This window comes from Aulonocara stuartgranti (genome assembly GCF_965226115.1).
Source record: "Aulonocara stuartgranti genome assembly, chromosome: 2".
Taxonomy (NCBI): Eukaryota; Metazoa; Chordata; class Actinopteri; order Cichliformes; family Cichlidae; genus Aulonocara; species Aulonocara stuartgranti.
The window spans coordinates 6,639,525-6,656,183 of NC_138940.1; the positions used below are offsets into that span (position 1 = coordinate 6,639,525).

At 37.4% G+C, this 16,659-nt stretch overlaps 1 protein-coding gene across 2 annotated transcripts in view; it reads right to left on the reverse strand.

Annotated features, from left to right (window-relative positions):
* Positions 1–16,659, reverse strand: part of fstl5 (follistatin-like 5) — a 214,931-nt gene that overhangs the window by 126,249 nt on the left and 72,023 nt on the right. For both annotated transcript variants that reach the window (XM_082506093.1, XM_082506094.1), the window contains exon 4: positions 15,308–15,556. In XM_082506093.1, coding sequence (XP_082362219.1) covers positions 15,308–15,556 — 249 coding nt within the window. The remainder of the gene's footprint in view (positions 1–15,307; positions 15,557–16,659) is intronic.

Here is a 16,659-nt window from a genome sequence, read left to right on the forward strand (position 1 = left end):
TGGAAAACATCCAAAACCGAGTTGAGTCAAGCCGCCTTGAGTGGAGCTGAGTAGGTACTAGTGGAAAAGAATTATCATTCGTACTTACTGACCTTATATTAAATTTGTAAGGAGACGCCTACAACGAAAGTATGTTTTTATATTCATTTTCCACTCTCAGACCATTAAATGCTAACTGACTTATGCAGATCTAAATATTCCTTTAATGTAATAATAATAACCCAGAAGATACTCCTGAAGCTTAGTAGAGCTTTAATTTTGATAAATCTGTTAAGTTACACAGTCACAACTTGTCCATGTGTCTTGTCCTGCCTTACTGACCAAAGTGCTTAAAGCATAGGCTCATTCATACATCACTTTTAATACTAATACTGTACAGTGCTTTTGCAGTTAAATACACTCATTCCACTCATTTTTCTGCAGCAGCTGTGTCTCTTTCAGTCTGATTATTTGTTTAACCCTTTCATGTTTTTCTGAAAAGATAACATTATAGTTTTATCTTCCTGTGTAAAATCACCTGCTCTGCTGTAGACTTATATCATCTTTGTGACTGAGCGATGCTGCCAAACACCACCCCCTTTATGTAAATGTGCTTAAAGCTAGATTGACAAACCCTGTGTTAACCTTTCCACATACTGATATTAGGGTGCTTAAAGCCACATAACAAAAAGATAACTTGTTTTGTAGTACAAAACCCAGCCTTCCGCCTATCGCAGTTTCTGGATAGAGTGGCCATCTAACTCACATTGGATTCCCTAAGGAGATCAAGGATTTTCTGTCTGACTGCAAGATGAAAAACTCTGAAAAGAGGCAGCTAAACTGGCTAGCTCGAAGGCAAACACAGCACAGGAAGGACTGGTGGTAACTTATTAGCAGCAACTTTCAAAATACTACCCAGGATATTGTTGTCCTGTAACGTAAATACATCAGACTCTGAAGTAAGACTAAAACCGGTCTCCAAATATTACTTAGGCAGCTCTTAATATACCTGAGCAGTCAGTCTAAATAAAGTCTACATGTGGAAAACACCAGAATTTCAAATTTTAAAAATGATTTGTTTATTACACTATCCTATTGCAATTACAGTATACACTATCCCATAATAACTGTTTGGATCACTCTGTTTTGGTTATGCTAGTGAAAAAACAAGTCCTTACATTCGCATCACTTAGCAATTCTCTATTTCCTCTCTTCCTTTATAAAAAAGTAGCTTGTTCACTTTATACTGTCCAGCAGCTGAAAATCCAACACATTTGTCATGTCACTGGGTCACATGTTTTTCACTAAATATAGAATGAGGTCAATGCTTTGATATTAGAAAACACCCACAATGCTGTAACCCAGTCAACCTCCCCCCCACACTCCTCTTCTTCTGTACATCTCTGTATCTATGACTTACTCACAAACGCTGCTTCAAGCAATGTTGGCAGCTATTGTTCACTTTCATTTCAGCAAATTTTACAAAGGTCTGATATCCAGGAAGGACAAAGTAGGTGGAAACAAAAGAGGAATAAAATGCAGAGAGCAATATAAAGAAAACTTTTCAGGATAATGGCTCATGCAGGAAAATGGCTTTTAACCAATACTTTAATGGAAAGGCATGTTGCGCAGACTGCAAAAATGGTTTTGGAACCCATTCACTTCAAGTAAACAAACCTGCAACGGGATTCAATTGGCCAATTGAATCCCGACTGAATCATCAACAGTCTGCAGAGCTTTTAAGGGGTTATTTAAGCTTGTGTTGTCATTGGAATATTTTAGAGGACGGGGGGGGGGTAGAATGAAATTTAAATTAAAAACAAATGGAAACCAACAAAAAAGCTTAAAAGTTTATATTTATATTATAAAAGGATATTAATAAATTAATAAAACCTATAGTCCAAACTGTATCTCTTGAAAATGCACAATCTAGTAAACTGTTACTGAAAAAGTCATAACCTCACTAAATTACAAATGTATAGCCCTTATGTTTTCCCTGGTTAACTCAATTCTACTATTTATAGGTAGCTAAACTTATCTCTGAAAGTCCTCCTGTAAACATTAATGAAATTATTCTGCACTGACAACCTCTTATTCTGCACTACAGGGGAGAGTAACATCAAACATGTTTAATTGGCTAATTTGTCACATGATTGTTTGGGATCTGTGGCCTAGTCCTCAGCACACGCCTTTGATGGAATAATTGGCCATTTTGGGCACATAATGACATGCAAATGACTATAAGTTCCTTTGAAGCTGGCCAAGCTAGAAATAAAGCCATCGATCAAAGACACCAGTTTCTTGTCTTGAGGTTCACAAACCTGCAGTGGTGTGTGTGCTGTGTACAGGGGAGCCAACTGTACCAAAAATGGCACTAAACAGTGCTAATTAGTGCAGCATCTAAATAGATGTGCCGCTTCTGTAGGTTTCTATACGGCTGAAAAGTACCATGAAAAGAGAGATATAGTTTCATATTCTTCTCCGTTAGCAGGGGGTACTATAATTAAAACATTTTTTTCCAAAGGCTCATGGTTTGATATCAAAGACAAACTTGTCCTTCAAATCAATGCTGCACAATGTTTCCATCTAATATTTATAAATTGCTTGTTCTTTTGACTGTGGTGATGTTTCATCAGAAAGTACATTATATACTTTCCATTTTCACTCTAATAGTTAATAATTAATGAAAAAAGAAAACATATTTCCACCAACACCATGTTCTTTGTCTTCTATGCTCAGTTTCTTCCCAAGATCCTTGTTACTGTTCAATTTAAAATTCCAGCCTACACAGACATTGCTCTCAGACTAAGACCTTTTGGAGTGGCCTAAGACTTTTTACTTATAGAGTATGATTTTATTTTCTGTTAAAACTATAATAGACTACATGTTCTGCTTTTCTTAAATATGTTTTAACTTTTTTCTCCCAGACCTGTCTGCAAAGAAGCACTATAAACAAACACACTGCAGCAAATCAGAATTGTCTATAGCATTGCTTTTTTTATACAGTCCATAGCAGATGGTGCTAATTGTTTGTATAAATAGGGTAAATCAAGCCTCAGGTGTCTAGACTGTGTGCCGCAGGAGAACACACACACAGAGGAGAAAAAATAAATAAATAGGAAGAAATACCACTCATAAATGAACACTGTATAAATTAGAAGTCTCTTTGTGGGGTAAATTCTCAAAGGCTTTTCCTTTCTGTGTCACTAAAATAGTACCCGTATAAATCATTATTTATAGATCAAGCATTAATCCAAATTAGAATTCATTTAATAACATGACATTCATGCCAACAAAATGCAAACACCTACTGTAAGTTTATTATGTTATTCACCAACACATGGCACCCTATCAGAGTTTTTCCTGGCTCAGAGTGAGCCTTTGGAGGAGGCTGACCATGCAAGTAACTACACATGCAGTAAAGGCACCAAGTATGTGCTTTTGTAGCTGACATAAATGGAGTTTGTATTATTATTCGAATACACAGTCAAAAGAAAGACAATTATGTTTAAATAAATCTTAAGGAAACTGTTTAAAAATATAATTTTAGAACAGTGCTGTTTCTTTGGATTTTATGCTGAGAAAAACTATGACTATGTATATAGCCACGACTGCAGTGAATACATATAACGAGGAATTTATTTGATCAGTGTTATATAAACACATGAAATATAGTGATGCATAGAAAAAGTACAGTGTGCATCACAGCTTCCAGCCATTGTTACATAATATATAATTTAATAGTCTAAGTAAAGTAAGTAGCTTATAACAAAGTAAGCTCGGTGTGATTCAATTACTGTGTTTATTGTTTGAGCTAGATTGGCTGTTAAGTTTCCAGACTAAAAACTCTGACAGTCCATGCAGGTGTTATTGCTCTGTCATCAAATCAACACACTCTGCAAGTGGAAATGTTCTAATAAAGAGGAAAACAAAGTGCCTACATACAAAATAAAAGAAAAAAACAGATAAACACAATACAAGGACACTGAAAACCACAGATAAAGACAGGGAGTGTGTTTGCCCTATAAAATCAAAATCACATCACAGAACCTACTGCCAGTAAAGCCTATCATGTTTACTGGATTCAAGGGCACGCTGTCAGCTATGGATCAAATTAAAATATGAGATGACATCACTAATGTCCAGTGTACTACACAGCTCTCCATCACAGTGCTGTGTTATAATCATCATGGCTACGCTGCAGATCATTGCTTTACGGTTGATGGAGCCTTTACATAACCAAAGGGAGGAAGAGTAAAGTGACAGATTGCTGTGCAGAAACAACCCAGAGGAAAACAGATCAAGCAAATTATTAAAGAATTTCATTAAAGCTCCCCAAGTTTCTTTCATGTTCATCTATTTTTGTGTTTGGGAACTTACAAATCATCCCTTTCATTCTACAAAAATGCAATTTTACTATCATGAACCACATGCACCAAACTGTAAAACTGCAGGAAGAAAATGTATTCTTATGTTAACATGAGAAGTTTACTGTACATAGTACAAACTCTACAGGCTCCTGCCTTACTGGGCTGGGTACAAAAGTACTCCTGATATGAAATGTAAGGACACAGCAATGTAAGGCATGTGACTTTGCTTAAAGTACTGACTTAATAACAGTGTAAAAATGAATGTGTTAATGAATCATTCTTATTTAAAAATGTACTTATTATTATTTAAATAACATCAGTACACAGACATAGCACTGTGTTCTGCAGATGCAGAGTTTCTCTTCTCTCTTTCACCACGTACACCCTTCCGTACATGGACAGTCCAGAACAGACAAGAGACAGGTGACATTAATCAAGCTGACGATAACTCATAATTTTACCTAAAGTAAATAATGAGCTTTCAGCCTAGCATAACAAAAGAGCCCAACAGTGAAAGCATAGTCACAAGTTGCTGTTTCCCATTAAATCACAATTAATTCACAGACTATTGAAAAAGAAAAAAAATCACAAACCAACAGCATTTCTGGGTGAAGTGAGCATGAAATGACTCCAGACTGTGGAGCATTTGTTGTTAAGTTCCTCCATGCTGTTTAGCTTTCCTTCTAGCAAAATATGTGAGTCTAGCATTGCACTAAAGTAGGATAACATAGCAGTATTAAATTGAATTGATACGACTTTCAAGGCCCCGCGATTGGCCGATTCTCACTGACACCTAGTCCAGGATATTTCGTCTGTATTGGACTGGTATCTCCTTTAAGTATCAGATTAACAGATCCTTTAATTAGGGGCTAAAGTGGAACATTTTTTTGCATTTAGATGAAGGGCTCATGACTTTCAGTTGCCCTTGGGGACACAGGCCTTCAACATGAGTGATTTGATCAGCTCAGGAAGCTGCTGTTGGACTGTTGATACAGCTTGTAGTGAAACCTACTTATGGCAGGAGCTGCCATCCCACCCAGCTAAATTAGCTGCTAAGTCTTAGGGTTCAATGTTTTATCACTTTGACAGGAGTCAGGGCTGTGTATAAACAAACTAAACTTGCAGCCTATAAAACTAGATCACTTCTCTTGAAAAAAAAAATAAAAAAAAAAAAATTTCCCCCAGGGATCAATAAAGTATTCTGATTCTGATTCTGATTCTGATTCTGATTGACATGGAAGAACAGCTTTAGGTCCTGTAGCCTTCGGTAAATATTGACTGCCTTCGCCATCTCCAGTCACTCCATGCTCTTGTCTTCCCATCTTTCAGCCTTAACTGTACAAAATAACACCACAGATATTATGCCACTCAGTCCAAGACTGCAGATTTCAGTGATTGACAATGCCAGTAAAACAAATACAAGTTGATGCATTTTGCCAAACCGTACAAGGTAAGTGTTCAATATACAACCGGCGCCTTCACTCATAAAACAATACGTTTGCAGATTCCAATGTATTCTTGTTGAGGATGTTTGATTTACATTGAGGTAACATTTCTCCCTCAGCCCACTGTTTTTTAATTCTCTGCATCCAATTATTTAACATTTTTTCTACACTCCATCTTCAGTGGATCCTTCCCAACAAGTGCAGGAGAAAAGCTGTTCCTGCTAACCACAACAGAGTAATGAAACTATTGTACTCTAAATTTGCCCAATCAGTTTTCAGCAAATGGGCTAGTGCTAATCCCTACAGCTATATCATACAGCCACGCTTTTTTTCTACTGAATCTGTTTTCATTCAGTTATAATAAGGAAGGTCAGCGCTGCCATGTATTCAGTGATATGACTATCATTAGCAGATCACTGTGTCAGAGAAAAAGGCTGGGAAAAAATCAATAAAAAAGCTACATCTCTGTTTTGCTGTAATGCCTGAACTCTGATTTAGGATGACTATGTTCTGCTCTCCAAGTTGTCCAATAACAAAATTTTGTGCAGTGTCAATTTAGGGAAGTATGAATGGGCATTATCACGGCTCCAGACAGCAGACTTTCTCAGTGTCTCCTTTTAAAAGGTGGCAAAGTCATAGAGGCTACATTTATTCCTGTGGTAGAAAGTAATTTCAGTGCATTCTTTCAAGCATATTGCCTTCAACCTGGCCTTGTATTTCTCCATTCTCTGCATAATGTCAAACATTAATTCTCTTACTGACCATTTAAGAAGAAAAAGCCAGCTGCCACTGGTCTCATGCAAGGTGTGGATTGTTATGTCTCAGGATATGTTGCTCTCTTAGCTTCTTTATCTTTCAGATAATGACTTGTTTGCCCTTAATCTATATTTCCTTGACTGTGATAAGGTTTTTGTCATAAATATCCATTTTCAGTGTAAAAACTGCAGAGAAACTGTGTGACGGCACATAGACGTGTCATTTATTGTGTCAATTTACACACACAGAGGCCTTGTGGATGTGTATGTGTATATCTGTGTGTCTGTCTTCCTCTTTTTAGTGACTAAAAAGACAAATGTGATCCTGCATTGACTGATTTAATACACATCAGTTAAGCACATAATCGGGATAGATTGAACTTGAACATTAATCTCCTCTGCCCTGAGTATTGCAGAATACAACATACTGTCTCATCTATATGTCAAATATAGAATAATATGACAGAAAACTTTGAAAAGAGTATTTTTAAACATCTCAAAACTACATCCCTATGATAATTAAGTATTCCAGTGTTTTATTAAACGGAATATTCTTCTTTTGTTTTTTTGTGACTGACTTGAATGAGTCCGTCTTATTCCGAAAACAACCTTTAATCAACAAAGCATATCAAGATGGGAACAGACTAACTTTAGAGTTGACTGGCACCAAGACCCTGCAGCTGACAATGGTTTGGACGTCCTTGCGAACTTAATGATTCACAGGTCTAGATTTTAATGAGCAGCTTGTTCTTTGGCACTGCTGCCGATGACAGTGCCAGGTCCTGTAGAGAGGTCGCAGCATTAATGGCGCCACAGAGTCATTAAAAGAAAGCAAGAACACACAGGAGGTTCTGAAACCCTGTACACAAGCTGATCTCACTGGAGTGACTCTCCAGTGGGAAAGGCGCAGACACATCATTAAGGTAGGATGTCTCTAGAGGCCGGAAGCTATGATGCTTCATGAGCATGTTTTTCTTGGTGGAGCCCGCGGGAGTTGTCCACAAAGAGTTTGTTGTACTACGAATGCCAGGGAAGCAGCTAATAACAGAAGCACTTTACTTCTACAAGCCCTACTTTTATAGACATAACCTAATTACAGATGTTCACCATAGTTCTGCTGCCTTACATGATATTGCTGCAAAGGACAATATGTACCATTGCTCTACAATATTAAGAGTTGATTTAATGTCCTTAACAATTTAGGTTTGGGGGGGGGGGGGGGGGGGGGATATTTGTTATTCACTGGAGTTTAAAAGCGAAAACTCTTTCTCACCTTTTGTTATAAGCCAAGCTATGCATGGATGCAAAAATACAAGGGACACCTAAAATCTTTTTGATGATCCAAATGGTGTGCTGCTCCTAATCACTCTTCTTTTTTCCTTACAAAGAAGCAGTAGATAAATTAGACCCAGTGGCAGCCAGTTTTCTCTGCTTGCACGTTCCAAGCAAGTCAGTAACATCTTCATATCAGTGCCACATATCAGTAACATCATACATTTCTCATCCATGCAACATTCCCCTATCCTAGTCTGTTTCTTTAAGACTGTCAATCACTGCAGGTGCCAAGTCATGTGATTTTGACATCACTTTTGGGGGGCAGCCTCGTTCCCATTTTTTCATATACTGAAGCACAAATTATGCTAACGTAAACTTACAAACAGAGCCTAAGTGTAACTATTACAGTCCTGCATTAAATAAAATAGTAATAATAATAAAATATGATAGAATGAGTCTACTTTGGCACTCAGCAGGGCAGGAGAACAGAGTGGACATGGGAAAAAGACAGTCTTTGAGTGTCGTATCAAATTTGGCAAATGATTAATATCAAAATGCTTTTAAGGCTACACGAAACAAATATTTTTCAGACTGAATTACAAATCATTCTCATAAGCCAAGAATTTGCTTCAGAGACAAAAATTCTATCATCAGTCCCCTTACCCCAAATCTTCTTACTATCATGTATGCCTTCTGCTCTGACACATACAGTGTGCCCCTTATATATTTTATAGTTAAGATTACTCAGATCTAATTGGTTTAATTAATCTGAGCCCGTCTACCTTTCACGTTTTACTAACTGTTGACAAATATGTGCATATCACAAATCAGTCCCTCTGGGTGCTTCAAGAAGCTATTTTGTTTAACTGGGTCATGGATTTTTACAATCAGAATTTCCCATCTTTTAACAGATTTAGCGCAACGATATTTTAAACATGCAGCATTATGTCCATGTGTGTATGTATAACAATGTAGGTGCTAGAGATCAGTCAAATTTTAACCAATCTATGCACTGTATTGTCTGAAGTCTGAAGTCATGGTGTTTCAAAGTGGTCTCAAATTATACCGCAGCATGGAATCTGCTATTTCATGGCTTTTTAATGATGTTTTACGCATTGCTGATACTTTTTACTCCATTCTTGTATTGCTTGATCTCACTGCTATTGGCTGCAGACTCCCATCTCAGCACTTTTAATTCTTATTCTCATTTTTATTTTCATGTCTATTTAAGCTTAATTTATAACAGTATTTATAACAGTATGTTTGCACTGAAGCACCGCAGCAATTTCCTAATGTTGTAAACCCGCTCAACATTTGGCAATAAAACCCTTTCTGATTCTGATTCTGATTCTATGTTTTTAATCTGTGGACTATGAGACTGGGTATTATTGTCCATGGCCATGACCTAAATTGGTTCAACTTTCATGGAAGTCTTGTCCGACTAATGATCCTGCTTTCAGCCACTGGTTACTTCCCTTTTAAAACAGCCTCTCTGACATGGTAAATTCAGGCCTAATTCTTCTAATTCTGTTTTTATTATGTATGCCACCTCTTGGGTCTTCATTCAGAAAATATAACACAGCCTATTACTTGGTGATATACCAAATATTGAAACCTGAAACTGAAACTTGTGTGTAAAACCTTGAAGCTGACATTTTAGTCATTTTTAGACAGTTTCACTTCTGCCCGTATAAGAAGTCTCTAAAACCGTAAATCGTAAATCCTATTTAGAGAGCCTATGTTATATTAATCGTTTGGTAAAATTAAAGTTACACAAGAAATATCTGTTATAATTACTATATTACAGCAAGTTGCTTCAAAATTCAAGATTATCAGCAGAATAAAAACAATAATCACCAATCACAATACCATGGTAAGGCGATATAATAAAACAATATTAAACATCTAGAATATATTTCAATTAAAATATTTTGACACTAATTCTAGCATGAGAAGGAGTTGTGAAATTATAATGTATATCTTGTTCATTAACAAATACTGGAAAATTGTAACTCTGAAACATGGTCATGTATTTGTTCGGTTTATTTTTGTTTTGTTTTTTAATCCAGTAACCTTGAAAAAAACGCTGGACTGAACCACATGATCTTGCACATGTTCACAGGAATGGAGAATTCATTTATATTCTGAGCCTATGGCAATAATTCTAACTCTATCAAATCACAGAGATAAAATGTATCTTCTTCCAAAATGCTCAAACCAATATGTTATGCAACTGCCAGAAGTCTCCAGCACACCATTTCACTTCATACAGGTATGATGTCAAGTAATAACATCAGTTCATCCCCAAAGCTGAAACACAGACAGGATCAAAGAGTAAAACTTCATCCATCTTGCAGCATGCAACAGCAAAGTAAGTGATGCAATGCAACAATACAGATAGTAGTAAATAAAAAATTAAGAAGGACTGGTGCAGGAATTTTACTGGAAGCTGAATGTCTAAAGTTTTTCCTCAATGTATGATCTCCCACATAATTGGATGCACTTAATGCACTGTAACCACTTGCTTGATGTGGCACAACCGTAGCCCTAATTGTCTCCACTTGTGGCAATTGCTCGCTGCAGAGATTGCTCGTCTTCATGCCCACATTGCCCTCCACAGATTGGACAGGCTTTTGTGCACCACTTAATTTTCAATCAGATTCGATCCTGGTTAAGTTGCCGTGCAGTGTGAGAGGAAAATGGGGGTCATGTGTTCTCCCCGGTGCTAACGAGAAGCTTCAGTCAACACATGGCTGTCATTTTTTATCCTGTCTTTCATAATAGATAAAAGGCCCAGCAAATGTTTGGCTGACAAGCCCTGTCCATTTCCAACATAGATCCATCCAGCTAGGACCAGAACCAAGAGTGACTCAACTTTTTATGCATATGGATGTCAGTTCAAAAGCAATCATTTTCATGGCTCTATGTTAAAGCTGGCCTAGAGGGCTAATTGTCTGTCTGTCAAATTAAAATGAAGCAAAATCTCTTCAGTGATCAAGAGATCCTGGGCTTGTCTGCTGATGGATATGTGGTCTCATTAAGACATCACAATGACATTTAAATAACTGTACAGTTTAACAGCATCTATTAATAAATCAAGGCACCATGGCATCATGGGTAACGCTGATGAACATATTCAGATCAGCATTTAGATTTTTTTTTAATTCTCAACTATCATATACCATATACAGTACTCAAGGGAAAACTGAATATATAAGTAAGCGCTATATAAATGCAATCCATTATAATTATTATTATAAGTAATATAGATAGTTAGACTAACAAATGTGTGTTGGTATGTGATTGGCAGATGACTGTTTGACAGTCATCATTTTATCAGCATCTGTATAGCCAACAGCAACAAAAATATGAACCAATTTGTCCCAGCCAACAAAGCGTTAGTAGCTCTTGCATGTCATGACAGTTATAGCATTGTGTTTCGAAGTAAACAACCAATTGTCACCTAATACAGCAAGATTAATATGTTGAACAGTATACCGCACCTTATGCTGTATAAGATAAACCTTCTGTGTATTAATTCAATATTCAACAGTAATTCAATATAGCATATCTGAATAATACCTATGATTCGCATCCAAAGAAGGACAAGGGCAGCATCAGTTTTAAAAAAGCCTTTAGAAAAATATGCGCCAAACATGTTCATCATAAACCACCTCCTCAAATTCAACACTAAGATCCTAGCAGCATGAACCCAGTAAACTTAGTTTCAGTTCATTGTTTATTGATCAAATATTGGAACTGTGAACTACTTACCTTGATTTTTTTCCTTTTCACTTTAGAATGACAGATTATGCTTGAAAGTGTTAACCAAGAAGCATGAAGGGAGTGCATATCTTTGCCAATATCTATAGTTAGTCATTATTCCTTGTCTATTCAGATTTATAATCTGATTTTTTCTAAATGACTTTCTATATACTGCTTATGGTAAAAACAAACCGAATAGAGGAAAAATGTATATTGTTTCCGAGCACGGCAGGTTTATTAGCATCAGTCCCTCCAATTTTGTAAGAATTCTTTGGTTTAAACAGCTTTCTTCATTAGAGAAAAGAAGAAAAAGAAGCTTTTCACAAATGGCTTAGCTATCTTCCAAATCTAAATGAAAGCTTTATTGTATATAATAAGGTAACTTTAACTCTTTAGTCTAACATTAGATTTGTCAGATCTTCAGTCTTACATTGTGCACAATCAATAATGTCATGGGATAAGGGACTTGATTTTCCTTAGCCAAGCAATAAATATCAGCCTGAATTTATGCAATTTCAAAAAAAGAAGTACAATGTGCACCTTACTACAGTTTGCAGCACAGTGGTGCAAGTGATGCTTAAAAACTTAATTACCAATTCTAAATTTGCAATGCTGTGGTAAATAAAATGCCATATACACCAGTCCAATTCCATTCCCCAATTAACTGTTCAGTAACATATCTGGGGATGTTTTGTTTTGTTTTTTTAAGTAAGAACTGGCCATTTAAATCATCCCTGTGACAGAGCACAACTTGACCCTCTACTAATGAAAGCTTTAATACAGCTTTAATCTCACTCATGGTTCTGATTGGTTAATTGTTAGTCAACCGACAAGTTGATGACTGTTCTTTTTTAGAAACTGCTGTTTTATGTCACAGCACCAAAAGAAACAGTCCACAGTCTCAAAGGTCTGGACCCAAGCAAGCGCTTTAGAGGCAGCTAATGCTGAAAGAAGGGAGGAAAAGTCATTATTATGCTATGATAATGAGTATATATCTTCCTGTTGCTACATAAATTGGACCCATTACCTGGAGGACAAATAATCAAGTAACATATTTAACATGCCATTGAGGGCACATTCTGCTTTACCCACTAATAATCCCTGGATCATAATTACATCTAGATCTGGCTGTAAGCCCTATTACATTTGCTCAATTATTCCTTTCCTCTCGCTGCTATGCTGCCTTTTGTACTTGCAACAAAGAACAAATTCCCTGAAGCTGTCTAACATTTAAGCAATCGCTTTGTTTTCCAATGTAAAGTTTAAAATCACAAACAATTTTTAAAAATATAATTTATGGTTTAATTTCTAAATATTTTAAAGTGCAGAGGAGAAAAATAATACTGTGATTACTAATCGCTCCAACAGGCTCCTGTGTCCTCTCCCTGGAGCTTTTATCCGATGAGAAATTGATTACATATCAGTCACAGCAGAAAGAAAAACTATCCGGACTGAACAAAGGATGCAATGTTTAAAAAAAGAAGGGAAAAAAAGAGCCTTTGTTTCCCCCCCTTCTTTTGGCTCTTGTTGATCTGATATTGATCACCTGACACTGGTCAAATATCCCACTCTGCATTCCGAACAGATGCTGATGAGTGGGGAGGGGATAGCCTGACAGGACAGGGCACATGTGGCAAGCTAGTTAGGACAGTCACTCACAGGAGGATCATTGATCTAGATGCCGTTTTGTGTTTTTAGGATAAAATGCATGCTCAAGTGTTAACACTGCCTTACCTGCATCGCTTTTTTGCTCCCTTAACGTATTCCAAGTCATGAGGCTGCAGTTTTAAGATGGTTTGTATGCCGGCTCTTGTATTGTAAAGGGAATTGATGTAAATGCTTGTTTTCCTATCTACACTTAGGCTTTGTTCATCTTTAAATTGAACATTTCAGTAGTGGAAGAAGGCATACTTGGGTAAGGAGGATGTGCTGTTTGTTTTTGTTTTGGTTTATTTTGGTTTTACATCCCGAGAATGTTGTCCTCAAAACTCTCTGTAAGGAGGACCGCAGAGAGTTTCATGTGCGACACTATATAGATCCAAGCACCATTCCTAGTCTCTTGTGAAGTTACTTTTCAAAGTTAACAAGTATGTGGAGAAACCCTGTCAAATCAATGCAGATGCAGTCTCTCATGAATATTATGCATATGCTGTATGTAAGGATTTTTCATCAATCCCCTTTGACCTGAAAGGAAAAGGTGCAGAGTGTCAGGAGCTTTTACTTCAGTGATGTCTAGCATTGTGAAGGGAGAAGAGCCTGTTTCCGGGGACTAAGAATAATTGGTATGTTTATACAATCAATGGTAGAATGCAGTCAGCCTTCTCTGGGGAAATATGAACACAACAGCACTACCACCTGCTCCTACCTCTAAAGTGTGCTTTGCAAACCAGAGAGAGCTATATGACTGGTTTCAGGTAGCGTCCTCTTTGTTAAGCTCCTTTCACTATGCGGTATTAATACGGTAGTGTAAATGTAAATAAAATGTCATGGATGTCTGCATGTTCAGTAATGTGTTAATTTTGATTTGGTTATTCAGGCAGATTTTTTTTAACATCATCTGCTTGAATTTTGACATGACATATCTAAATGTGAAGCAAAGCATGCATCTTTTTCACAACCATAACTGTTCTGCTGATATCTTGCTAATTACTATGCTGCTTTTGATGTTTGCTTGTATAAAACTCCCACATGAATTCAACAACATCACTATTTTCTCTATGACAAGATGAAAATGCAGATGCCATACTGGATAACTGCTTTACTGTGTACATTTTTACCTACACCAACCATGGCTCGTTAAACAGGCTCTGACTCACAGTCAATTTTTGTGAGAACATATTAATGACAACAACAAATTTCTATATGTTGTAATACCCCATAAAATCATCAGTTGAAATCTATGTGGAAATTTCCACTCCGGATCTGGGATGAGAGAGCTGAGTGTAAAAGCGAAGCTCTCAATTTACCGGTCGGTCTACGCCTACCCTCACCTATGGTCATGAGCTGTGGGTCGTGACCGAAAGAACGAGATCGTGAATACAAGCGGCGGAAATGGGTTTCCTCCAAAGGGTGGCTGGCCTCTCCCTTAGAGATAGGGTGAGAGGTTCAGCCATCCGGGAGGGGCTCAGAGTAAAGCCGCTGTTCCTCCACATCGAAAGGAGCCAGCTGAGGTGGTTCGGGCATCTGACAAGGATGGCCTGGGAACACCTTGGTGTTCTGCCGGATAAGCTGGAGGAGATGGCTGGGGAGAGGGAGGTCTGGGCTTTACTGCTTGGGCTGCTGCCCCCGCGACCCAGCCCCGGATAAGCGGAAGAAAATGGATGGATGGAATTTCACAACAGCAAAGATAGAGACAAAATGTAAAGTTTTTCTAGACGTTTCCTACACATGCAATTTTTATCGCCAGGTAACCACCATATTTAAGCACTGCCTTTAAAAAAACATTGCCAAAATAACCTCTCAGAAGTATTACCAAGATGACTGTCAAGTGAACAGATTTGCTTAAAGAAGATTTGCTCAAATCAGGACTTTTTACTGATGTAAAACATTGTTACAATAAGCAGTGGGTGTATCCAAAGGTATTTCTAATGGCAACTTAAATATGTTAAATCCTGCAAGTGACGGGGCCATTTTGACTTCATATACTGTTCATTACTAAAGGTACAAGGTGGACTAGATAACACATCTGTCATGAGAAATATGTCACAAAGCTTCTTACCTTTGTAGAAGCACTCTTCACTGTGCATGATGGTAATCCTGTGTCCTCTGATGCACGAGGTTCGGTGGAGCTCACAATGGTTCTGGTAGAGTTTCCCATCTGAACCGCACACCGGCTTGTAGTGTGGTTTGCAGTGATCCAAGCACTTGCACTCCCCTTGGTCGGTCTCATGATTGACCACACAATGGCGTCCCAAGCCACAGTACTTGTGTTCACATGGACCCGGATAGCTGTTGTGCCCCATAAAGCCTAGAAAACACACAATGGGGCGTAGAGCATTACACTTCTGTCTGACTTTAACTCGTGATCTAAACAGGTTCCTGCCAGACACAAATCGGAAGCCTGGATTTAGGCTCCTGTCAAGGGCTGGATCTAATTCAGGCTTTTTCCCTGTCCCCTAGCCCCTCGGGGAATTCCCATCAATACAGGAAGGTGTTTTTCTCAACTCAAAGTGTCAGTGAGATCCATAAATTATGCAAGTCAAGTTCACTGTAAACCATTCACAGTAGGAAAAAGCAAAGAAATACATTTCTTTTTTTTAATTCATATTTACACCCATGTGTCCTGAAAACCTCCCACTGAGTGGACTGATGAAAGAAAATGATTAACTAGACAAGCATATTTACAATAACAATCAATCAGTCAATCAATCAATCAATCAGTTAACTTTAGTAGTTCAAAGACTCCACCCTTATGGTGAATGGATCCAGCAGCTCTTTTATTCCACTTCTCTGCTTTGAGGTTTCAAATATTTTATAAGCCTAGGAATGTGACAAGGAAACAGTGCAGTTCTATAAATTTGGGATTCACCGTCTTTGCTTCACTAATGAATATTTTCATTGTCGTCAATACAAGCTACAGAATTTCTATGGTCTTTTGATGGTTTCTATGATCTTGGTCTACTACCTAGGCTAAACCTTTTTCAGCGTGGCCTATCTAAGCTAACATCTAACATTGGCAAAAGTGCAAGAGCTACCTAAAAAAGATCAATATCCTTTACACAAACTCGTTTCAAATTTTTGATTTAAGGTTATCATAATGGGAAATTTTCCCTGTGTGCTCCCTTCTTAGGCAAAACTCAACATACATGTGCACAGAGGTTCAAGAGAGAATGTAACTATAACTGTGCAAAAGAACAGGAACAGGAACAATGAGAGTCATTCACAGTATAGTATAGTATAATATGTGACACGGTATTATTATTTCATTTCTAAATATCATTTTGTTCTGTAGAACAAAACCATGGTAACCATGAGAACATCTTTTAAAAACCTGGTGTTTCATCTCAATCGTAGCGATTATTTCCTACAAGATATAGACTAGTGATAATGTCATAATTAATCAATATATAA